General features: G+C 39.6%; 2 protein-coding genes across 5 annotated transcripts in view; one reads left to right on the top strand and one right to left on the bottom strand.

Moving 5' to 3' along the window:
- Window positions 1–19,650, bottom strand: part of LOC147135343 (bone morphogenetic protein 1-like) — a 54,090-nt gene extending 34,440 nt beyond the window's left edge. For 2 of the 3 annotated variants that reach the window (XM_086052739.1, XM_086052737.1), the window contains exons 1-2: window positions 3,394–3,699; window positions 553–651 (exon numbers count right to left, since the gene is read on the bottom strand). In XM_086052739.1, the coding sequence (XP_085908865.1) occupies window positions 553–651; window positions 3,394–3,523 (229 nt within the window). In that variant the 5' untranslated portion in view covers window positions 3,524–3,699. Of the gene's footprint in view, window positions 1–552; window positions 652–3,393; window positions 3,700–19,494 lie in introns of those variants that run through there. The other variant, XM_086052738.1, reaches the window with a different exon arrangement.
- Window positions 6,453–24,028, top strand: antxr1b (ANTXR cell adhesion molecule 1b). 2 transcript variants are annotated; one of them, XM_086052741.1, is made up of 20 exons: window positions 6,453–6,505; window positions 7,950–8,116; window positions 8,205–8,339; window positions 10,670–10,741; window positions 10,821–10,892; window positions 10,976–11,057; window positions 11,166–11,199; window positions 11,907–11,986; window positions 12,999–13,067; window positions 13,141–13,221; window positions 13,322–13,382; window positions 13,601–13,699; window positions 15,280–15,349; window positions 15,475–15,553; window positions 16,418–16,513; window positions 16,721–16,765; window positions 17,531–17,623; window positions 20,259–20,423; window positions 20,872–20,952; window positions 23,154–24,028. In XM_086052741.1, the coding sequence occupies exons 5-20, from the start codon at window positions 10,834–10,836 to the stop codon at window positions 23,475–23,477; spliced, it is 1,518 nt and encodes a 505-aa protein (XP_085908867.1). In that variant the 5' UTR covers window positions 6,453–6,505; window positions 7,950–8,116; window positions 8,205–8,339; window positions 10,670–10,741; window positions 10,821–10,833; the 3' UTR covers window positions 23,478–24,028. The 2 variants fall into 2 exon arrangements, with proteins under 2 accessions (XP_085908867.1, XP_085908866.1); XM_086052740.1 differs by having other exon boundaries at window positions 7,950–8,339.
- The last annotated feature ends 1,928 nt before the right edge of the window (window positions 24,029–25,956 follow it).

The following is a 25,956-nucleotide window of genomic DNA, read 5'->3' as shown; positions in this document are numbered from 1 at the left end:
TTTATCAAGAATATGTTCTATGCAAGCCCACTAATTGAAACAAGGTATTGTGCTTGTGGAATAAGAGTTAATCCACTTGTTTGTAGCCATCTCTGGGGGCGGCCATTTTGTCACTTCTGTTGACTGAAAGTGACATTACAACTGCCCCGGGCTCAGAGCATGCTGAGCAGTTGTGATGTCACTGCTCAGGGCTCAGAGCATGCTGAGCAGTTGTGATGTCACTTTCAGTCAACAGAAGTGACAAAATGGCCGCCCCCTGAGATGGCTACAAGCGGGTGCATTTTGCTGGTTAACTCATATTCCACAAACGCAATATTAATCAGAATGCAGTGTTTCAACTAGTGGGCCTGCTGGGAACATATTCTTGAAAAAAATATGTTTGGGTTGATTTCTACTTTAAAGTATCTTCACATGGCTGCCTACATGGCTATGCCACCTGCCCAGAAATTGTTTTATATGTCTGTAGTATAAGAGCATTTTTGTCAAGCCCAAGTAGGAGTACAAACGCACAGTACTGTATCGTGGTATTGGTGCGTCCCAAAATATTATTACCAGATGCTGTCTTATTTAGTCGGGCGCTTTCTGTTTTGAGGGTGTCTGTAAACATGAGGAGTTCTTCTTCATCCAAGGCAATATCTCCCAAAAAGGCAGCTATAGGAGACAACATTTAAGATTAATACGACAGTCAAACATAACAGGCACATTTCATCCCTCAGAAGCAAATATTAGAAACACCACTCAGTGTGATGATGTCCTTAGAGCACAAAAATATTGTATTTTCTTAAAGTGGAAGTCAAGTCAAAAAATGTCTTTACATATGTTAATATGTCCCCCCACTAGTAAACATGGCACGTTTGTGGAATTGAATTAAGCAGAAAAATCACAATTTTTGTCCATTTCACGGGGCTGCCAATTTACCACTTGCAGTCGAATGAAAATGACATCACATTTAATGGCTCGGGTAACATCACGGCTCAGCTGTTTTCAGGGTTTAGTCATGTGACATTCGCAAGTTGAGCCCTTAGGTTAGTAATGTAAAATGGAATGGGGAAAAAAAAAATGTTTTGCCTGCTCATCATATTTTCATTTAAGAATGGTGCACATCTAATAAATTTCACCACGGTATGAAAACGAATTAGCACAACTGTAATAGAGTAAATTTTTATTTTGGGAGATTATAGCATGTATTAGTGAAAAAATATATACATTAAATGAAAAAAACGTGTTATAAAAAAAACGCATTTGAACTTCTTACCATATTTTTCTTGATACACATCTGCGACTCTCTGGAGTTGAGTAAGTAAATGCCCCTGGACACTATTTTCTGAATGTCACTTAGAATTTGCACATTAGCATTTTTGTAAAGGCAGAATTTCTTATACAGCTCTAAAAATGGATATCACATTGTGTACTTGTCCCTAACAGAAGGTTCAGTGAGTGTATGTGCACGCTGTTTGATTAACATTTATTTCCACTCATGTGACCACACATCCTGAAAGAATAAAGACGTCATGTTGCTTTAGTAATACCAATAGTCCATTTGCAGCGTGCGGTAACAACCCTTGGAAAGGTGGAACGTCACAATCATAAGACATAATGGATCTTTTTTAAAAAGTGGATTCACTCATGAAAATGTGTTTTTTTTTTTTTTTTTTTTTTACTTTCCATCCCTGCAGTATGCGCCCCATGCCTTGAAGCCAGATCGAGTTTTACAGGCACCCACCGCTGCTCCAGCTTGCCCTCAGCGACCTCCAGTCTCCTGGCAACTACTGTGGGGAAGAGTGCTGGTGTGTTTTGGATTTTACAGGAAGTCACGAGTGGAAAGGAACCCCAAAACAACTTGAGACTCTATAATTGACTAATTAATTGCTTGGCCTATTAGACCTTAAACATATCTCTAGTACTTTAACTTGTATACAGTTCATTGATTGTTAGACAGCTTCGTAGTCATCATTATTAATGTGAGTTTTTAGTGAATAATGCTGCTATAATTACATGTGAGATGTACAAGTCAATTTCAGTGCTACATTCAGTAATATCAATTCAAAACTGAAGTCAACCGAAACATTTTTTTCAAGAATATGTTCTATGCAGGCCAACTAGTTGAAACCAGGCATTCTGATAAATATTGCGTTTGTGGAATAAGAGTTAATCCACTCGTTTTTAGCCATCTCCGGGGGCGGCCATTTTGTTACTTCTGTCGACTGAATATGACATCACAGATGCTCAGGGCTCAGATAACGACGAATCATGGCTCAGCTTCAGAAAACAGGTGAACCGTGATTGGTCGTTACCGGAGCAACTTCTAAGTCATTTTCAGTCAACAGAAGTGACAAAATGGCCGCCTCCAGAGATGGCTAAAAACGGGTGGATTAACTCTTATTCCACAAACACAATATTTATCAGAAATTCTTTGTTTCAACGAGTGGGCCTGCATAGAACATATTGTTGAAAAAAATATATTTGGGTGGACTTCCACTTTAAGTATGTTTATTGTAGTTGATGACGTATATTACATATACAGTATCGGTATATATTCTAGTTATTTTGGTTACCATTTTTAAATTGCATGAGAAGCAGCAGTAGTGGATACTGGAAAAAGAAAAAACAGCATGCCTGAGAAGACAACCATTGTCCATGCATAAACTAGCTAATCCAATCCATCAGCAATGTTCATTTTGATGTCTGAGATCCGATTAATCTAATTGAATGCCCCTTTCTTTACTACGGTTGAAAACAGAATTGATAAAGGCCAATTAATCCATGGACACAGATATTTGAATGATTTATAGAAAACTAAATGGAAAGCCTGTTGTTCAGTGTTTTCACTTAAAATATCAACTATATATTTTTTTGTTTGCACTATTTTGCACCAGGGCTTTTCAGTCTTATTTAAGATTTGCATAATAATCATATTCCTAATTCATACTTGTTTCATCATTGTTATTTGACCAATTTAGCTTCTCTAATGGACTATAAAATGAATAATTGATCATATTATTACTAATTTAAAAAAAATTCTAACCTTAATTTTATATTGTGATGTATACCGTTACTGTGAAGCGATGCAATTGATACCATGATATGTTTTTGGGCCATATAGCCCTGCCCGATGGAGACCTATGCACAGTGTCAGTAAAAAGTGAGCATTATCATCTTTGTATAGGCAAAATTTGTGATACAGCTCTTTACAAAGGATCTCATTACATTGTGCAGGTGTACCTAATGGAGGTGAAGTAGATATCGTATATGTATTATTATTATTATTATTACTACTTTCTAAACCCAGCAGAAGGATACAACTATGAAATGTCAACCTTTTGCAATATACTAGACAGTATTAAGTCAAAAAAAATACACATTACACTCAAAGAGGAGATCAAATGCTATTACCAGCTTTGCAGGGATCCTTGTAGTCAATGTCATCATCCACGTATTGAAGTTTTGCCTCTGCGTACTCCCAATCAGCCGTATGAGAGACCCGCAAACTGAACAAAAAAAGGTATGCAGAAGCAAAGAACATTATTTAAAAATGAAAAATCAAGCAGAAATAAAATATAACGTAGATTGCGGTTGGAGGGAAATTGACGTCAAAAGTTCCTCGACAGTGTGACTTTTAAAAGAGCTGTGCTTTTTTTCTCTTCCAGGTCTCCATTCTGCTGCAGAGATTAGTGGACATTCAGGACCGAGTGCACATGCACAAACACGCACACAAACACACACACATGCACACACGCCACCCTTCATTGCAAAACACATATCTGATGTCACTCACCTACTGTCAGATGACATGTAAGCAGAGTATTTTACAACAAACGATTTGCGTGTTTAATGACAATTATAGTTATAGTTTATAATATGAGCAAAATACTGAATAAAATGTTGAATTTGCTGTCAGTAAAATTTCACCCGCAGTTTGAAAAGGACATACTATACAGGTACTCTGTGGTGACTCAATGATGAATCATGACTGAAGTACAATACTGAATTAGTTGGACAATTAGGAAAATAATTAATTGTTATGCTAAATCAGGCTGCCATTTTGTCAGAATTGTTAAATACGGTATGTTAACTGTCTAGGTGACATTATAAGTAAGATTTTAACTTTCCAGGGAGAGCAAATAAAGGAAATATTGTATAACAAGAAAAAAAAGAAGAAAAAAAGTTAAAATAAAGTAAAACTAAACACCCCTTCAAGACGCCTGACAAACATAATGGAGAGGGAAAAAGATTTAATTTGCAGAGCAATACTGTCACTTAGTGGCACTTTTATGGTCTTGGGCTGCAGCTGTCTAATTGTTTTAGAATTCATTATTCTACCGATTTCCCATCAATTAATTGAAAAATCGGATTAAAATGGCTTTGGCATTATCAAACAACAAAATGTGAATGTGAGGTACAGATATTATTGTTGTCCAGTCAGGGTCGCCATCCTCACACTATAATATCTTAACTTTGAATATGTGTGGCTTTAAAAGGTGGGGCTTAGCCCGATAAATGATGTGGGAGTCATTTCATGATTTGTTATTGGGGGCTCACGTTAGCGGCTTTGTTATTTTGTTCGTTACCATTTGTTCAATGATGTGAGTGGCTGTGTCTATCTTTGACCACTTGTCTTCTGTGGTGATATCATAAAAGCACACAAAAAAAGCCAAAGAAAAAGAAAAACAAAGTAATGGAGTACATTTCTTATTTACTCCTGAGCTGAAGTCTAATGAAATCTGCTGATGTCACACTTGATGAAGGTTTGAACTCCATCTTCAGTTTTACCATTTTGGTTGAACTCCAAATTGTCCCAGATTTGGCATCTCATATTGGCTGTGCATCTGTGTGATTAACATTTTATTTCTTGCACGAATAAAAACATGTCGCTTTAGTCAAACAGAGTAGCTCACTGGTCTTTCCTTTTAAATAATGCATTCGCATTGTGCCAAGGCGGTGGAAAGTCAATGAAAAAAAATGGGCCATTTTTTTTCCCCCAGTGAATTCACTCATGCAAATGGTGAGTATAAATGAGTGTCAACGCAGCAGTGCACTTTTGAAGCCAGAGGCATTTTACAGGCACCCACCACTGCTTCAACCTGGCCTCAGTGACCCGCAGTCTCCAGGCAACTACTGTGCAGAAGAGTGGTGCTGTGTGTTGGAACTTACAGGAAGTCACGAGCGGAAAGGAACCCCAAAACAGCTTGAGACTCTATTAATTGACAGAGTCATTTTTTGTATTATGGGTTATCCCTGAGATGGCAATCTTTAGATTAATTCATGGCTGCCAAGCTTGTCTGTCAATACACGTTTAAGAGGTTACACATAGCCTATACCAATTTTTAATATCTGAACCGATTTTTTAAAATGTGGTCGACCCCACACATGGTGAGGAACAAATGTGTGTGCTTGCTGCACTTATTCTGCGTCGTGTACTGCAGATGACCAACACGGCACTGAGAATTCAGTCTGCCAGAAAATACAAGAAAAAGAAATAGAAGAAGCTATAGGCTAACTGTTAGCTTTTCTAACTACATAGCAGTGGCAAACTAACTACTCCTTGTTATTGTTATTGTGGTGAATGACACATACAAACACTCATCACAACAGTTGCTTCTTGCTATTTGTGTCCAGTAACTGCTTGAGATTCAGGTGGCATCTTAATTGGCTAGCGTTCCTTTCCACAACAAAATAACGGAACCTGTGGCTTGGCTGATCTCTGGTTTTGATTATACATATAAGTGCTTGCGATTGTAAATATTATGTAAATATAACATTGACAATTATAGGCCAGATTATTTTCTGAGCAGATCAGGGAGGAGACATCAAACTTAACCTTGCCAACACCAGAGCAAAAACCGCTCAGGAAAATCATTGATGGACATAAGATAATTGGGCCTTCACTGACAAAAAAAAAATGCTCAAATTGAGCCCTTATATTTAGTATGTGCACATAATATTTACAATCATTTGTAAAATTTGCACACTCTAATGAGATCCAGTATAATGCTCAATTTTGACCTACAATATACTTTTGTTGCAGATTGCAGTTGTGTTTCTTTTGGCCTGATTTTGGCCTGATTTAGCGACATGAGTGTAGCTGTAACGCTACAATTTGCTCTCAGTATAACTATTCATTTCCAACATCACATCAAACCGAGCACAATTGTAACGATACAGCCATAAATAACTGTAATGTATATCCCCAGACATACATATTGGTGAATATAATGCCAGGAAGGAAATCGTTCCAAAGTGATCACTAACAGCTGTTTTTCCCCAACCCATGGAACAAGGAAGGACTAGATGTAAACAGATGAACTGTGGAATACACAACATCGGTTTTTCATTGTATTATATTTGCTGTGTATGCACCTTTTATGGATTTCCCTTGTGCTGACTGAGCAATTTAAAAAAAAAAAAGAAAGCAAATTTATTGTTTGGCTTTGTCCACTTTTTTTTACCGTGTGGCGGGACAGTTTCGACGATACAACAGCCAAGTGTAAAAGCATCCATAAAACAGGTGATTAAACGAAGTATATTCGTCATTATGCGCTGGAAGCGATATATAATGATAACATCAATATAACCACCAGAAAATGTGCTCCCACCATTCAGTATAAAATACGGTGTTGAAAATGAACGTGGACGTAGGTGGCGTCGTACGGTTAGCATAAAGCTAGCGAGCGGGGCTGGTTGTGTGTCACATTTTGTCTATGGTCAATTTGGTGAGGAAGTTATAAGTGGGAGTTTACCGGTAAATATCTGTTTCAGTAACCTTTGTATGTTCTTGGCGTGGTCTTATAACAGTAAACTATTTTGGACAAGTTTAGCCCATCTGATTGCCGACTTCCGGCTACTAATAAGCGATTGGACAAAACGTTAAAATGATTTGGCTCATCCTCAGGGGTCAGATTAAAGCAGTCAACTAACCACCGTGCGCGCCCATTTAAAATGGATGAATTAACATGTATCATGAAAAATGCACAAAACTATTAGGAATCGTGATAGTTCACCGATTAGTGGTCGCTTTTATTTTCAAGGTCTTTTATTGTATCTATTATGTTATGTTGGTTGGTTTCTGATAAAGATGAACCGACGAATGACGTTGTGATATGAATTGCAGTTTACGCGTTCACCACTAAGTGGCACTAATGGCTAAGGGTGAGTTGAGACATCCTGCAGAAGAGAATAAAAGTACTGTACAGTAGAGTACAGTACAGTACAGCACTGTACTCCAGTGTTTCAGAACATTTATTGAACATGCTCCAATTTTACACGAGAAAAGGTTTGAAATATAGGCGTTTAACTGAGGACACATCTGATATACTCACAGGAAGCCATGACTTATTCTGTTGTGAATGGCAACAGGTTAAACACCCACACACCATTTTATTGTTGTACCTTCTGCAATCGAATGGAAGAACACTTAATTGGTCTGCCGGTCACTGTATGTAACTGGCATGATGGATTAATTAAGATATTTAATAACAAAGTCATAATTTTCACAAATTAAATGAAATTGGACAATTTCCTGTGGCACCTTTTATAATCTAGATTGGGATTCCTAGATTTCTGTACTCTCCTGTGCTATACTGTACTGTACAGATCTTTACGATGATACAATACAATACAAGAAATATCAAATTTTCACGTAATGTAAATTCGAACGCAATGCAGCCTATCATTAACCTAAATAAATACAGAAGTCGTGCACTAAATATGTGGAGCAAAATAACATCGAGGCTATGAATACATAATCAACTGAAAAACAGTAAGTACTCAATAGCTTGCTTCTCACTTTGTAATCTTAAAATATCGTAACTGAGGACCTAGCTGTGCAATGTCGTTCAAAAAAAAGAAGAAGCTGAAAGCTGTTTTGTTATTCTCATCAGATGATGAAATGTGTGTTACTGTTATGCATTATGTAACGTGGTGTTGAGGTTATGGCACTCGTTTGTTGACAGGATCGTGTGTGGAGAGAAGGAAGGACAGCCGATCCTTCACTCCCCCTTCTTCCTGCTCACATCTGTTGCTGAGGAGATGGGAGTCTGACTCCAGACGCTTTCATACTTTCACAGCATGACGGGTTGCGTCCATGCTTGCTGCTGATTGAAGTTGAAGGACAAAACCTGTAGCGCACTCATGTTTACATTCTCTTAAGTCACACATAGGACGAGGCTTTCTTTTAAATTCTGAGGAATGTCCCGGCGCTGTTGCAGGCTGGTCCTGCTTGGCGTGGAAGTGGGTATTGTTGTGGTGGCGCTGGTGGTCGGCACTGCGGGACAGAGCTACGATGGGAGACAAGCCGGGTCGTCCTGCTACGGCGGATTTGACCTGTACTTTGTTTTAGACAAGTGAGTGCTTCAGTTTTTACTTATTGCTGGGATGGAAACAATGCAGGAGAAAAGAGGGACATTTAGTCTGCTTGTGTTGCTGCTGTGACATTCAAGCGACTAACAAGTGATGACAATTTGTATTATTAAAAGACAGAACATAAAGGGGACAAACGAAAGGATACATTGTATTTAGTTGCAGATTTAGTCAGCAAAGCCAATGTGAAAAAATATGCACGAGTTACCATTTTTACTTGGCAGTGTTTGTTTACTATTTGTTTGAGAAGGACAGCATTTACTTTTCAGTATAAGAGACAAAGAGCTGACAGGTATCCCGTTTCACTGGCCAACAAGTCAGGATGAATCTAAACGGGTCGCATCGAGTTATGTGACAGCCTCACAGCATTTTCACTTATGTTATTTTAGGTCCGAGACACATTATGAGCATATGCTCAAATTAGTCCACAAATAATTACGTCCACATGTCTAGCGCCACCTTTAAGGCGTCAATCATTCGGTCCAAATTTTAAATTAAAGTCAGCAAAGGCCACATTATCAGATGTCTCTATAGGAAATCATCCTGAGCGATGATCCTGAGGTGTAGGTTACCGGTATGTTAAGATTAGAAGGGAAAACGGTCTGGTCGACAATTAAAATGCTAAACGTTCAATATTTATGATAAATCCTTATGTGAGTGATCAACACAGGGAAAATAAAGATGTTAAAAATCTTATACGTGTGAAGTACCTCACTTTACGCAAGCATAAAAGGCCTCCTCTCAAATAAATGCCTCCGTGTCAAATAAACACTCCTCAGCTCAGTAAATAAACGCTGCCATTTCAGAATACGCGTCTCGCAAATCAGTCAACACTACTGGCAGTACAGTCTTAGAAAGCATGGAGCAATGAGAATCGAAGATGCTTATTTGATCATAAAACCCACTGCAGGGATTTGTGTTGTCAGACTGCAGCCACGCGTCACTTATGGCAGCTGCAGCCTTCGTATTTGTCCCAGCGAACCCTTTCTCCATGAGCGCCAGCTGTTCCAAAGAGCGTTTGGCTGCGCCGGCGCCGGGACTCACATCACAGGATGATAAATGAAAACAGAAGCGGAAAGAGGCTCGCAGAGGCTTCTTTTGATTCAGCACTTATTCTTGTCTTGCGTTTTCAGTTTCTGCAAAATTAGGATTTGGTGCAGTGGGTCTCAAACTTTTTACACTAATTATCACCATAGAAAATGCAGTTCTTGGCTCTGCAAGTCATCATGACCAAACTTTGCCTAAAATGCACTAGAACCTGCATGGGTGAACTTCATTTGAACTTTGCTAAACTTTTTAAAGTACATATCTAAGTGTCCAGTGTTGCAGTATTGTTTTGCTTGCTGTTTTCTAACAAGGAGCAGAGTGTCAAAATGTACTACAAGTCCACCTAAAGGTATAGCAAACAATAGCATTGAGCAATTGTATCCAAATATGACATCTTTACAATAAACACTGTTTATTATGCGCTCATTTATAGCACAACTTCTCTTTTAGTCCTAATGAGAGCAATAGTTATAGTTGTGAATTTAAAGGGAAGTCAACCCAAACATATTTTTTTCAAGAATATTTTCTATGCAAGCCCACTAGTTTAAACAAGGCATTCTGATAAATATTGCATTTGTGGAATAAGAGTTAATCCAGCTATTTGTAGCCATCTCAGGCGGCGGCCATTTTGTCACTTCTGTCGACTGAAAATGACATCACAACTGCTCAGGCCTCAGGTAACGACCAATCACGTCTGACCTGTTTTCTGAAGCTGAGCCGTGATTAGTCGTTACCTGAGCCCTGAGCAGTTGCGATGTCATTTTCAGTTGACAGAAGTGACAAAATGGCCGCCCCCTGAGATGGCTAAAAAGGGGTGGATTTTATTGCTTAACTCATATCCCACAAACGCAATATTAATCAGAATGCCGTGTTTCAACTAATGGGCCTGCTGGTAACATATTCTTGGAAAAAAAAAAGAAGATGTTTGGGTTTTCCTCTTCAAAGAAATCCACATATCATGTAATTTAGCCTTTTGCATTAAACGTAATGCATATAAGCTGCGATGCACCCATAGCGTCAGTGGAGAAAATTGTAACATGGACCACTTGAGGTTTTCTGGGGACCACTAGTGGTCCATGAACCACACTTTGAAAAAAGTTGAAAACATGGATGTTTATAAGCATCTGCTAATCTTGTCTGTTAAAATCGGATCGTTTGGAATACGAACGCTCATAACTTGATTAAGCACGATTGTTTTTTTTACTCCTTAATGTACTGTATTAACTTCCAGAATTAAAAATGCTGAAAATGTCCGTTTCATTTTCAGATCTGGCAGCGTGCAACATTACTGGAATGAAATTTATTACTTTGTGGACCACCTGGCTTACAAGTTTATCAGGTAGGCTGCAAAGACTTTGTTCCGATTAAACGAATGCAGCAATCAACTAAAGGTGGTTAACCATCTCTCATACCGTCAGTCCTCAGCTGCGGATGTCTTTTATTGTCTTCTCAACCGAAGGACGAATTCTCATGGCACTGACAGAAGACAGGTGCCACATTAACAAACTTGTATATTTTCATTTGGCTTCTATGATGTTTTATTTCCTGCTTTCTATTTTTGTTCTCCATCCAGAGAGCAAATACGAGCCGGGTTGGAGAAGCTCAGCATGGTCCAGCCGGGTGGAGACACTTACATGCACCTCGGTTTGTCAAAGGTGAGTCATCTGGGTTTTTTGGGTTTTTTTTTTCCAAAAGGTAAAACAATCCTGAGAACTGTACATTTTAGATCCGTTGAAATGCACTCCCGCCGATTTCTCTTTCAGGCCAGTGAGCAAATTTACTACGGCACAGGCGATGGTGAGTCTTGCTTTTTCACACTTAATCATGCACTTTTCCTGCTGAGTCCTTGCATCCATCCATTGCAATTTAGTTCACCCATATGGCAGAAACATCAGCTACAGTTAGAACAACCTGAAAAACACAGCTGCCCGTTTTTGTCATGCAGATAAATGAGCATATAAAGCATATATGGGGGCTGCTTGGTTTACGATGGTGTTCCATTGCTACAGCGGCAACATATCTGAAATGTCTTTATAAGTCACATCGTCAATCGCGAACCCAGTATTAAAGTTATAATTACATTAAATATTTGTACGAAAAAAATTTCCAGGCCGCAAATGTAAATATAAAGTACGGCAGTAACTGAGCCACATGATGCCAATCTAACGGCGATGAGCAAATTACAGTTGTTCAAATCATCGAAACCCTATATGACGGGACCTTTGTAAACTGAGAAGCCTGATCACTCACTCGAGTCTTTAGGAAAACAATCATGTGTTCTGATTGATACCATCATTTTGGGAGCGACACAGTTCGAATCTAGCCCTGATTGCTTCAAACTTAATTGATTCAAATATTTTGTGTGCCATTCAGCCACACGAGGGGGAAACATAGCGACAACAAATATACGTTGTTAAATGTACACAGATTTGATACATTCCATTTTTATGATGTACATTATGCTTTGACTGTTGTGCTAATCTCCAGATTCTTTCTGTCTTCAGGCTACCGGACAGCGAGCGTCATAATTGCTTTGACGGATGGTGAATTGAGGGAAAATCAATTCGATCTGGCGCAAAGAGAGGCAAGAAACTTTTAATATTAAGATGTCTGTCAAACAATCAACAATCTGCTGTGTCTGTGGTTAGCAAAGTCCTAACGTGTGATACACACGTACCGATTTTTAACATCTTAACCCATTTTTAAAAATGTGAGTAACCCCTGACATGACATGGTTAGGAATGGGCATATCTGAGCTTACTGCTTTTATAGTGTGACGCGTCTTTTATTTCCAAACTGCCGGGAAATACGAAGAAGAAGAAAAAGCTAGTCTAACTGTTAGCTTACACGGTGCAATTGCAGATTTCTTCTTATGTATTACAAACACTCAATATTTATAAGGGGCCATCGGGGACATAATTCAGGATCACAACACACACACACAACTGAAACACTCACGATCACTACTGAAATGCTCTCTTGCACACAAATGAAACTCACACATACACGCCAGAAATTATTTTTGCTCATATAGAGTACACTTTCAAAATGTAAACTTTTCACAGTTTTACGCACAAAACTTACTCTTACACACACTGTTTTTCTTCTCTCATACACTATTGAAACTCTCACTCACATTAATGAAACACTTTCCTAATACATGCTACTGAAATACTCTCACACTTACAACTGAAACGCTCACACACACTATTGAAATAGTTTTCACTCATTCACTACTGAAATGCTCTCACACATAGCTGCAACTCGCATTCACACAACTGAAAGATCTTCCTCTCACACACATTTCCAAAACCCATATTTCAGTATTATAAGAATGTACTTCAGTATAACGTGTGGAAAGATTTTACTTTTTGCGTGTCGCTGGACTAGAGCATTGCACCTGCGTCAGGGGTGAGAGATTATCTGTATGTGTGTAACCCGCTATAGACTTGTGATCACTTTTGTTTAGCGATGTCCCAACCGGTGTGTTCCATCACTGAAGAGACACGGTTGCAATCAACAACACTATAGCTGCACTTTGACTTTTAGTGTTCTGACCTCTGAGGTCCACCTATTCTCCTTGTCTTCCAACGCAGGCTAGCAGAGCGCGCCAGTTGGGTGCCACCGTTTACTGTGTGGGGGTGAAAGACTTCAACGAGACCCAGGTGAACAAGTCAGACCATATGGAGCGTGAAAAAGAAGTGTCACGCAAAGTAGATAATAAGAATCTCTCCACAGCTGTCAACCATTGCCGACAGTGAGGACCACGTCTTCCCTGTGACGGATGGTTTTCACACGCTGCATGTGGTCATTGACTCGGTATAAATCAAGTCCCAGACGCTCTCATTCAGGCGTACTTACTCCTGGATAAGTGTCTTGTTGTGTTATTTGATCCGTTTTATCTTTTATATTGCTATAGATCCTAAAGAGGTCATGCATTGAGATTCTGGCCGTTGAGCCCTCTAGCATCTGTGCAGGAGGTAATGCTCCAATTATTTTTATGATTTCATGATTCACTAATAATATTGTTCCCGTCGTCTGGATATCCACAAAGTCCATTTTCATTGTAAATCTGACTGTTTTGTTGAGAGTGAACAAATTCCTGCCAACACAATGACGCATGATGAAAACATGACCCCGTTGACGGGGGTAAAAACACTTGTACCCTAGCAAGTAAATCACTTCAATGCTACTTCAGAATCTTTCCAGGTGGTAATCAGAGGAAATGGCTTCTTTCATGCCCGCGACGTTCAGAAAGTCCTCTGCAGCTTCCGCATCAATGACACAGTGACTTTTAGTAAGTACTCACTCCTAAAACTCCAATTGACATACTGTATATAATGGCATCTGGGATGTGTCTAATATTTGGATTACCTTATTGCTTCAGAAACATTTAATGAGCCTCAGGGCAGCGGGTGCAGGCTATACATAAAAATGCTAAATAGTTTGGCTCGCAGTAGCTAAAATTTCCAGTGTAAAAAAAAAAACAAAACAAAAAAAAACTTGTGAATTAAGACGCCTTTAAGCGGGTCTTATATAAATCCCCGCTGTGACGAGCCAAACCAAGCCAAAGTTCCCAGCATAATTGTCGGGTAAAGTGGCTGGTTTTAAAAAAAAAAAAAAAAAAAAAAAAAAAAACCTTAAGAAGAGGCAGATAGATTTCCCAGGAGTTTGGCGAGACACTTTCAAGTCTCGCGCTGCACATTTATTATGCAGACGTGAGTGTGAATCAACTTAACTGAGCAAATAAATTAACTGAAAACATTCTGGGAGTATGGCATGGTCTTGTTGCGGTTCTAAACAAAAGGCACAAAACAGTGAAGTATGTACAGTATATAACATATAGTCAATGTGTATAATAGATAAACAATAGTGTGTCAACAATGGAATAAGTTGAGCAAAGATTGTCCTTGACCGTAGGATGATCGAAGATAAGGTGAGTGTGCTAAAATTCCCCTAGCTATTAATAGAATTAAGTCAATAAAACAAGTTTTCAAATAGAATTCAGCAGCCCCAATCCTCATTGTGACAGAAATTGAAGCCGCTCTGACGCTTTAGCCCGCAATGATTCCAATCCCCCGCCCTGCACCCCCTCCCCAAAGAAAACCACATCAGCACCTCCTCACTCTGCTTAGGATCAGCTGGTATAATGCTCAAGCCGTCTCGAATGTCCGAGCGGGGAATGCGGATCCCAACGAGGAGGAGCGGCGTCTTTGCGCACGCATTTGACACTCGCCTTCTTGGCCAGTGTAAATAAACCGCAGCCATGCTCATTGGCCTCTTTTCTCACTTGCAAGTAAGGAAGTGCAGGAATTTTAGTTCCCAAAAAATGTGCTGATGCTTGAATCCCGTGATGGTTTCATGATTTCAGAAGTGTATCGCTTCAACTTTCGTAGAGTTGGTACGATCTTTGCAATTCAGGGTTTATAGGTCAAACTCAAGCAAAATCCTTTTTTTTTTTTTTTTTACAGCAAAGGGAGATTCATTGACAGGAAAAAATGTGTTAAGGTTTATGGCCATATGTTTTATTTTATCAGTGCGACGTTTTCTATACTACTAGTCCTCATTAGGGTCATGGGCGCGCTGGAGACTTTCCCAGCTGGCTTTTGCAAGAGGGAAACAACAAAGGCCCGGTCGCCAGTCAATCGCAAGGCGCACAAAGTATAGACATGCAACCGTTCCCACTCACATTCGCATGGACAATTTCTTCACTGAACCCAATGCATTAAATTGGAGTATCCAGAGAAAGCACAGCACGGAAACTCCACAGAGGAGGGTCCGAGTTGAGATCCAAACCCTGGGATGCATGACATGTTTTGCTTTAACAACTAGTAGGATGCTATATTAGGTTAACACACTGTACTTGTCATTGCACAGTGAAAAGACCTTTGGTTGTGAGAGACACCTACCTACTGTGCCCAGCTCCTGTTTTGGAAAAAGAAGGAACGTAAGTGAAATGTACTAAATCCAAGATAAAGGCACTACGAGTAAGCAGCCAGAGGAGTGCTCATTATACCACCAAAGTTGTCGGAAAATGTCATTAATCTTATTGACGGGTTTTTTTCTCTGCAGGGCCGCCACGCTTCACGTCAGCATGAACAACGGCCTCAGTTTCATATCCAGCTCCGTCACAATTACCGCCGTCACTTGTGTGAGTATGTTGAAGGAGGGAAGAAACAAAAGTCTAATGTGGAAAAACAACAATGTGGGAAAAACAGCAGTTGAACAATTTCATTTCTGTGTTATAATGCCCTGTCGTGCATAATTTGACACCAGCATGATAGATGATTGCGCACGCCTCTGAGAGACTCTTTGGTTCCATTTTGTTTCCGCTGATCATAAAATCTCATAAAAAAAAAAAGATATGAAAAACATCTGTCACACGCACTGTACACCTTCTGCTTTATGTTACCGCATTTCACCAGCAAGTTTGACCTAGAAAAATAATCGAAAGTGTTGTTAAAGTTAATTTTAGTGCACACACCCTTTAAAAACGTGCCTCGCTTTACAGCCAATATATAAGAAATTAAATTCGCAGCCCTTCAAAGGGAGAAAAAAAAAAATGTTGTTTTTCTGGCTCAGGCCAGCTTAGCTGTCACATGAGCGCCAGTTCAAATGAAGAAACATTTTCATTATCAATTGCAGACCCCAAGTAGAATTCTTTGTGTCCGTTTCTGCTATCAATTATGACTGTGTGCAAATACTCCTGCTCATTTTTGCTTAAAAACCTCATCATTGTCCAGTTTTGCTGGAGGGGGATGATAGTCATCCCTTTGACTACCCTCCACGGACATAAAGGGACAGAGGCTATGTTTTGAGGAACAGGATGAATTGAATGCCAAAATTATTGCTAGGGGGGGGGGGGGGGGGGGAAATGGAATATTACTATCAAGCCAGCCATGAATTAAACAGCTCACTAAAATGGCTGTAAAAACCAGAGGAATTGTAAATGTAAGACATATAGATAAATATCCTATAGATGTATTGCATGATGCAAATGTATTTTTCTGGCCAGTCTGATGGCACCTTTGTGGCCATCGCTCTCCTCATCCTGCTGCTCCTGCTCGTCATTCTCCTGCTCTGGTGGTTCTGGCCTCTCTGCTGCACTCTGGTAAGATGATGTTGTCACGCTAATACAAATATTGACTGTAACTGTGATAGAGTAGAGCGTGTGCTAACTTGCGCACAAATTTGGGTTATGTTGCCGCCGTAGGAATGGCACTCTGTCGTAAACCGAAGACTGGCTGAGATTTTATAAAATGTAACATTTTATTATTGGGCTGTATTTGAACAAAACGCTTTTATGGTTGACATGCAGGTCATTCATGAGCCACCTCCACCACCGACAGAAGAGGACTTCTCTGTAAGTGATTTAAAAAAAATTAAAAATTAAAAATCATTTCCTGTACTTGCAAAATTCAAGTTGCGAGAATACAATTGCACACTTGTTTAAGAGTGAATTAATCACATCTGTGCATTATTGAATGAGAAGTTACCAAAGAAGAAAATAAATTAAAAACACATTAAGCGGAAGAAAATGGATTTATGATTTTAGCATAAAGAGGAAGTCAACCCAAACACATTTTTTTCGAGAATATGTTCCATGCAAGCCCACTAATTGAAACAAGGCATTACGCTTGTGGAATAAGAGTTAATCCACTTGTTTCTAGCCATCTCTGGGGGCGGCCATTTTGTCACTTCTATCGACTGACAATGACACCACAACTACTCAGGGCTCAGCTAACGACCAATCACGGCTGACCTGTTTTCTGGTCATTACCTGAGCCCTTAGTAGTTGTGACGTCATTGTCAGTCGACAGAAGTGACAAAATGGCCGCCCCCAGAGATAGCTAAAAACGAGTGGATTTTGCTGCTTAACTCATATTCCACAAACGCAATATTAATCAGAATGCCGTGTTTCAACTAGTGGGCCTGCTGGGAACATATTCTTGAAAGAAATATGTTTGGGTTGATTTCCCATTTAATCCTGCTAATAAACAGACAAAATGAGGAAAATACCATGCTAATTTTGAGGCTGTGTTGGACATTACTAAATTTAATCTTGCTGTGCTGCTACGCTATAATTTCGAAACCATGGACCCCGTGTGAAAGTTTCCCTCTGGTCTAGGACGACGAAGACGATTTTCACAAGAAGAAATGGCCCACCGTGGATGCCTCATACTACGGAGGCAGAGGAGCTGGAGGCATTAAAAGGATGGAGGTACATGAAACGGCGATCGATCGGAAAGCAAAGCAAATCGTCGATGTCGCATAAATCCACATTGTTGAGACTCCGATTGAAAAACTTAACTTTGCGCTCATTGTGTGAATGCTTTTGGACAAGCTAAAAGTGTCAAAAAAAAAACAACCCAATGTTCTCATTGTGTGGACACTAAGAAATAAGGATGTGAATGCTTATGCTATTGAAACCATTCCAGCTTGAAAATATTTAGATCATTCAGGACATCTTGGAAATGACGTTTCACAGAATTCCACATTTTTCATTACTAATTTCCCAAATGAATGTCGACAGTTTACAAAATGACCTGCACTGCAAACGTCCTTCCAAATTTCTCAACTGATTCAAAACATTCCATCGTCAAAATGTTCCACTTATACAGAACATATTGAGACTTTTCCACATTCCAAGTTTACTTTTTCCACATTTTCCCTGGCATGATTCCCAAATTAATAGACATTTTGGAAATGTACCTCATTCTTTCAGATATCCCAATTTATTCCTACTGTTAAGATCATTTATGCCATTTGCTCTTTCCATACTCTTCATACTTGCTGTTCTCATTGTATTAGTACAAGTCTTATAATTCAACATTTTAAAATATTCCACGCTTCCCATTTCAACATTTATATTAATTCTCCAACATTTCAGTTCAGTGTCAGCTCATCAGCATTTATGCACAGTTTCTAGAGCAATTGCATTCACTGGTTAAATGCCAAAGTTTTCCTCTCGTCTTGTTTTAAACACAATAGCACAAAATCAACCTTACTCGGGACATATGAGTTCATCCAAACGTTCTGTTCTTCCAAAATATTCAACAGAGAGCCAAGATTATTGACAGAGAGGCAACAATGTCACAACATTGCCAGAACATTACTAAACATCCAATCAGATTGCCCCGATGTTCTTCTTATACCGCTCACAGCCACCAGGTGGCAGGGGCGGAGCCAGAACATGGCTAATGGGTGGGCCTGGAAAAAAATCAGGGTGGGCCTGAATATTCCTTTCACTGATCTTAATTAATTAATTAATAATTTTTCATGAATCTCACTGGGTGGGCAGTCTGTCAATCTGGATGGGCCTGTGCACACCCAGGCCCACCCATGGCTCCGCCCCTGCCAGGTGGCACATTTTACATGAATGGTTATTGCTATGAAATGCCGTGACCTGTTAACAAGCGTTGCCTTTGTAAATTAATTTCTGATCCTTGCCATTCTTGCTCAGCCACAACATCTGTCAGCATTTACCAACGCTCCTGTTTAAAAGCGAGATGAAGCGCACACGCAGCGAGGTCAAAGGATGCAGTCTGACTGAATGTGTTGCCGCGCTTTATAAAAACTGACAGCAAGGCTTTCACTTAATTACCGAGCGCTTGAACCACACAAATGAACGTGGCCAGGAGGTTAAGTGGGTTCACGTTTCGCATCCGCCGCCCATGATGAAAGTCAAGGAGATAGCAGTAAAGCACGCGAGGGGTGAAGTCTCGGGAGCCCGGTCTCCTGGAAGCTCGCAAACAGAGCGATGGAAACTATGCGCGTCTTTGTTTGAAAGCTTTGCTGCCAGGTTGAAGCTATCATGACTCGTCTATGGCAGCTGTTCAGGACTACATTTGTGTAATGGACTCTCGAGGTCGCTTTGACATTCTTTGACCTTGCTTTGACATGCTTTCACCTTCTATGTGCTGGATCCTTTGTATCTCTTTGGAAACATTTGCAGTATTCCATTCTCGCATAATTATTCATCGATGGAATATGCCACATTGTGCTTGTTTGAGCCATTTTTCAATCAATTTCAATGTTCATAAGTCAAAGGGCATGTACAGGTCTCAGAAGGGCTTCAATGCATTGACTCACCATTTGTTTGTTCAGGCGAGGAGGTCGGGAGTCAAGTTGTGGTTAATTCCAAATAATGCTCCCAGATGTCCCAAAAAAAAATGCTTTCAGATAATGCTGAACTTGAAAAAAAAACTGTATCTTAACAAGCCCTGCTTGCATGTCTAGCTCATTGTCCACACACACCTGACTTAAGGCGGCCATTTTGCTTTTAACCCTTGACCTCACCGAGGAGAGCGCGCCTCTAAATGAAGTAGCCATACCTGGCCATTGAGGGGCAGACCAAACAAAAACGACCATATAAGGTCAAAACTTAACTACAACAAAGGTACGACTTCTACATGAATTTATCCCAACTACAAAAAAACACTTTACTTTTATTCCACAGACAAAAATAATTGATTTACCCAAAACCTCTTTCAGTGAAAGTGGCTCGAAGAGTGCTGCTAAAATGTAACTGAGTTGAAAGTTGGCCTGAATGATTTTGACAAATCTAATTGCAGTTTCCCCCCCTCAATATTGCGATTAGTTTTGAAGGTCCTCTTCTCATGTATTTTTGACAAACACAAACAATAAATTAATCTGTATTACAAGTTAGATTCATGACACATAAATGTTTTTGTAGGTTAGGTTCACTGTAAAATAACACACACACACACACACACACACATATTCAATTCACTTTACATTATTTGTAATGTAAAAATTCAGTGTGAACTGAGAACAATTTTGAAGTCGTGACATTCGACTGTACAAGCCAACAGTTTGACTCTTCTCTATTTCAGGTCCGCTGGGGTGATAAGGGCTCCACCGAGGAGGGAGCAAAGCTGGAAAAAGCCAAGAACGCTCGAGTTGTGATGCCCGAAGAGGAACCCGAGCCGCCTCCATCGCGGCCGCGTTACCACATGAAAAGACCCGTCCGCCCTCAGAAGTGGTATTCTCCCATCAAGGTGCTCTTGATAACTCAGCCTGCTTTTTTTTTTTTTTTTTTTTTTGGTGAACGCCAGATATTTTCTCGCATATTCAAAGCGAAAAGAATTGGCGTGCATTTTAATGTACACCAAATGTTTTTACGTCGCCACCAAATAGTTAAATATCTTATCAGTCTGCTGTAACAAGAAGCAGACGTGACCTGAGCTCACTCTTGAAATATGGAATTTTTAATCAGCACGTGTTATTATACCTAACAAAAATACAATTTCTTGCGTTTTAGTCTCCAACAGTCGGAATTTGCCATGTGGGACATTTGGATTGAAAAAAAAAAAAAAAAAGTGGAGCATGGCTCAAAGTCATGTCATAACAGCAGCAAACAGAGAGATTTTGATTTAAAGGGTTGTTTTGAAGGCACTTCTCAATACACTTGGTCAATTTCCTGTAATTTGTGTCATCTTCGCACAGGGCAAATTGGATGCTCTCTGGGTTTTCCTGAGAAGAGGATACGACAGAGTGTCTGTCATGCGACCTCATCCTGGAGACAAGGTGAGGCATGATGTTAACATCTGTTTTAAAAAGAAGAAAAAAAGTAGAATCCCTAGAGCTGATTTCCCCTAAGTTGTACAGTTTGGCCAAAATCTTATTGACAAAAATGCATCTCCAAAGTTGCACTAAACAGTTTGAACTGCTGTTGAAGTGACTTTAGGGGCTTCGTGTAGTGCTTTGCCACCAATTTCTGGAATCTGTCGGCAATTTTAAAAGTTTTTTGATGGCGGGGGAGAGGGGGCTGTTAATTATTTACAGATTTTCGGGGGAACAATGTAAAGGCATTAAATTGTAATTGGACTACAATGCCGTCATATACGGTACAGTACCGTATGCCATCACTTGTTAAGGTTGAGGGTTCTTTTTAAAAAAAAATTTGTTACACATTAGCATTTATATAATAAGATAACAAACGTCAGTATTTTTACACTTACATGGCAACTAAAAACGTAGAAAAAAAACTTACTCTGTGATGGACCACCTTTGCCGTTAAATTAAAACTCCTTTTTTACAGTGGTTTGGTTATTTTATGTTACTTTATAAATACTGCACTTGTACGACAAAAAGAAGGTATTGATTGTGTCATCTTGACCCTAAAACACATAATTAGCATTTATTTCCCTGCGGGAAATTCTGTTTTGAAATCTCAACAATTCCAAGGTGGACAATGAAACGCATGGTGTTCAACCTTAGAGGTTTGACTGCATACTCGCTAATCAGCAGACTGGGACTCTTGGAAAGAAATCTGACAGCATGTTACCATGAATCCGCTAACAGCCAATTAATCGAGAGCATGTTATTGAAAAAGGCCAATGGTAAAAAAAAACAAAAAAAAAACAATAGCTTAATGATTTTCCTCGGGAGTACTTTGGTCTGCAGAAGTCATTAAACGAGAGGCTCCTTCAGCTCCCAGCGTCAGCCTGGCGGCGCTGGCAGGATTGTTGTCTTCTTCTGTGATACTCACTCACTCACGAAGGCATTTTACATGACTTTCCAATGTGTCCAAGGGCCAGCGCACGCTGCCAGTCGCTGTGCTGGCGCGCTTGAAACAAGTCAAGCAGCAGCTGCTTCTTGTCTGCTTTATACTGTGACGACCCCGTTTATCGAAGGGGATACGTTGCAGGCCCACTCGCTCCTGAGAAAAGTCAGCAGTATAGAGAGACCATATAAATAACTTTTGACCCTGATTTGTGAAGAAATACAGGTAGGCCTTTTGTGTACCGGTATATAGAAAGCGTCTTAGATCTTTGACTTTAGTTCATAAATAATGGGATCAAAGACAAAAGTGCTGCATTTACTGGATATTCTTATTCGGTAGAAGTGCGGAACGCTGACAAAAAAGGAAGACAGGAGAGCAACAGTCACCGATGCACTTTCAGCAGTTTGACTGGTACGAACAGTGAAACACACAAATACAAAATGAGAACACTCGCTAGGAGAGTGGAGAAGGTGCTAACACTGAATTACCCGTGGTAAACATCCAACTTGAGGTGGAGTCAAAGCTTCTGATGTCACTTATTAGGCCACGCCCCTTAAATGCACACGTCATGCTAAAACTACAGTGTGCGCGTGTGTGAGTCTTTTGGCCGAAAAATACACTTTATCCGCTAAGTTAAGTGTAGGGCTGAACAATTGATCAAATTCAAATCGACATTGCAATGTATTATGTCGAATTGCAAAGGCTGCAATTTGGAAAAACAACAACAACAACAAATCCATTTTGGTCGATAGGCAGGCTCAACACAATTCAACATCAGTCCAGTGTTTGAGAAGTGCAGTCTACATCATTTTTTTTTTCCATGAAGCGAAAATGAAAAGTTGAAGCGATAAAGCCAAAGATTTGTTTTCATATTGACTTCTGACTTACGCCACATTTGTTTGGTCGAATATTGTGAGGTTGTCATAGTGATGGCTTAAAAGACGGCAAGGCAAAGTTTTCTAAGTTAACTGCTCTAATTGAAGTAGATAAAGTGTCTTTTATACTCATTCATGGTTCATATGTCTTTCGTTTGGCGTAAGGACCTTGAAAAAATAATCGCATATTAAATCTCAATCGCAGTATTGTGAGGGAAAAATTTGCAGTTATATTATTTTTCAAAATCATTCTTAGTAGAGAGGCCACAGTAGGTGAACCATGTGGGGGAGTATTGTAAGATTCTTTTTTTTTTTTTTTTTAATTGTGCCACCTGCTCCGATTCAAGGGCAAGTGTATCAACTTCACACGAAGCAAATCCTACCCCGCTCCTCGCTACCCCATCTACAAGCACCCCTCCACGCATATCTACACATTGCCCTACAGCCCCCAACGTCGTCCCTCGGCCGACGTCTCGGACTTGCCCCCCTCGCCCACCGCCACGCTGCCCCCCCTGCCTCACTCGCCCCCGCCGCCCTCCTACACGCCCCCTCCCTGCAGAACTCTGCCCTCCGTCTGCGCGCCGCCTTCGCCCGCGCCTCAGGGATCGCCACCCTGTCGAGCCCCGCCTCCATCCCGCCCACCGCCACGCCCCAGCCACGAGGACTACTGATGCGTCGTCCCGCATCCGGTGGAAACCTGAGCACGCTTCCCGCATCGTCCGAACAGGGAAAACATTTGTACTTTTTTCTTTTTTTTTTTTATGTTAAAGGGGCTGATGTGCAATGAATTGTTTTTCATGATATTAGAGCGGACTAAGTACACTGCAATGTACTTATTTATAGCTTTTCCTTTATCATTCATTGCTTTATACAGTGAAAGATGATCTTGCTTAGCATTGCTGTGTAATGAAAAGCGCATACAGTAGAATAGGCCAACACAATCTCTTCCAGGATACTGGTTGACTTTTTTTTTTCAAAACAACAAAATTGTGGGTTTCAAAAGTTTCAGAGACTTACTGAGAACTACAGTGGTCTAACTTCATTTTATCATCTTGCAGTAGAGTGATTTAAAGTTCACACTTGTGATTAGAAATGTGTGACATAATAATCCTAATAATACTGTTTTTGTTTGTTTGTTTGTCTAAACGTCTGCTCCACAAAGGGGAACTCTCAGGTGTAAATATGACAATCGAATCCCCTAATGCAGCAATAATATCTGATGTGCCAGTCATTTTTTCCCCTTTGTTGTTTTTGTGGAAACTACAACAAAATAAAAGGTGTTCATGACTAATAATTACTGGAGTATTTTCATTCAACCCGATGAACCAGAGAGGCAGGACATACAGTATATCTCTAAAGCTGTCATTAAACGACATAAATAAATAAATTAATCGAGTTTGACGTCACGAGATTTTTGCGGTTTGTCGGTCTGGAAAAATCGCAGTGAGGCTCAATTCAGTGGAGTGGCTGGAAGTTGTGATAGATGACTTCAGAAAGAGTCGTTCTCAACCTTGCTTGCTCCCTTCTGTCTTAGTGTTGATGGATGATTTTGTTTTTCAGTATATGCCAGCGTCATTTAAATGCAGGGGGGATACGTGTGCAGTCCTAGTTATGAATTAGTTTTGACAAAATAAACGAAATGACTATTTATTAGCTCTGAGTACCGAATGGGAGCAATTATTTCCAACTTAGGAAAGATGTGACATAACGACCAGTTGTCCGAATTCCACAGAGCTGTCAGAAAAAATATTATTTGTTTTTTAGGTCACTGTTAAAATGTTGGATAACACACACTCAACACTTTGTCTCAATGGCTTTTCCTAATAAATGACCACAATCCAAATCCTAAACAATAAATATACAGTACAGTACTTGTATATTTTAGGAATAGCCAAATTGAGGTATAATAATGAGGTATAAAAAAATATTTAGTTTAGTAGTTCAGTAGTTGTTCACCTGACACCCTATCTTGGGAAGACTTTTGTATATATGTAAAAAGAAATAGAAAAAAATGCTGTATAGAACCAAAATCCCTGCAAGATATGTTTAAATTAGATAATATTTAAAAACAACAAAGTTCTTTCTGTATAATGGAGCATATTTTTCCCGAAAGTTGATGAGAACTGCAACCTATAGTTGCTGTAAATGCTCCAGGGACCAATCCTATGAAGTAATCACAAAGGTGGAGTGGATGACAGTAAATCCTAATACTGCACATATCTTTTCCATATGTTATTTTATTCTTTTGGAAAGTCCGGTGCACTGTTACCTCATGTGAGGCGTGTCTCGAGGAAAATGCAGGAAATAGTGCATAAAAGTAAAGTACAGCAACAATGCCATGGAGATGTGAAAATATACTGTAGCAAACGCTCTTTCCCAGCACCGAAAATGTTAACGATAATAAATGACAACAGTGTTGGAGTAACTTGGGCCAAAAAAAAAAAAAAAAAAAGACATTCCCTGTAGATTTGTTTGTCAGGGACAATTCCACTATTCTGGTTATATTTTTGTAGGGAATTTCTACACAATTAATTTGTATTTCCCCTAATAGTGGTTTCTACTCTAATGGGCATCGTTCCTCAATTAAGTAATTTTCTCAATTTAGGGACTGAGCTCAGCAGCGAAAAGACAAAAATAACTTATGTTTCCCCAAATGCTTACATTTGCCTCTATAAATAATTTCAACGGAAAATATATTGACAATCACAAATTTCAAACGCATCCTGCCTAACACTCCTCTACAAAATATTGTACTAACGGTGAACCGCATAAAAAGCAGGATTACATCACATGACGTTCAATAATTTTCAAACTACGATGTGCTGAAATGCAGTACTTCCCGTTTCATGTGCCACCATCTAGTGGTTAATAGTTGAATTACACCCCATATAAATGAGAGTTAGATGAAAATAGAGTTAACAGTACAAAAAAAAAAATCTGCGAAATAGCGGAACTGCGAATCTGGAACCCGCGATGGAGGCGGGTTTACTGTTTTCTACAGGCCGAGCACCAAAAATCGTATGCGCAGCGGTGAATTGCAGTCATTTATGTAATAGTTTTTCTCAGTTTCTTTGGTATATTCCTCCACCCATTCTCTATTTTGCAAAACAACAAGTGCATTTCTCAAAACAATTCATATAAATCGCATAA

This window comes from Filicampus tigris, chromosome 15 (genome assembly GCF_054856515.1).
Source record: "Filicampus tigris isolate MCC_2025a chromosome 15, RoL_Ftig_1.0, whole genome shotgun sequence".
NCBI lineage: Eukaryota > Metazoa > Chordata > Actinopteri > Syngnathiformes > Syngnathidae > Filicampus > Filicampus tigris.
This window is presented reverse-complemented; position numbering and strand designations above follow the sequence as displayed.

Excerpts from the sequence above, each read along its gene's own strand:
- antxr1b (XM_086052740.1), top strand. The coding sequence starts at position 8,185 with ATGTCCCGGCGCTGTTGCAGGCTGGTCCTGCTTGGCGTGGAAGTGGGT. Across the intron at positions 11,200-11,906 it reads TTACTACGGCACAGGCGATG|GCTACCGGACAGCGAGCGTC; the intron begins GTGAGTCTTGCT and ends TTCTGTCTTCAG. Across the intron at positions 11,987-12,998 it reads TCGATCTGGCGCAAAGAGAG|GCTAGCAGAGCGCGCCAGTT; the intron begins GCAAGAAACTTT and ends CTTCCAACGCAG.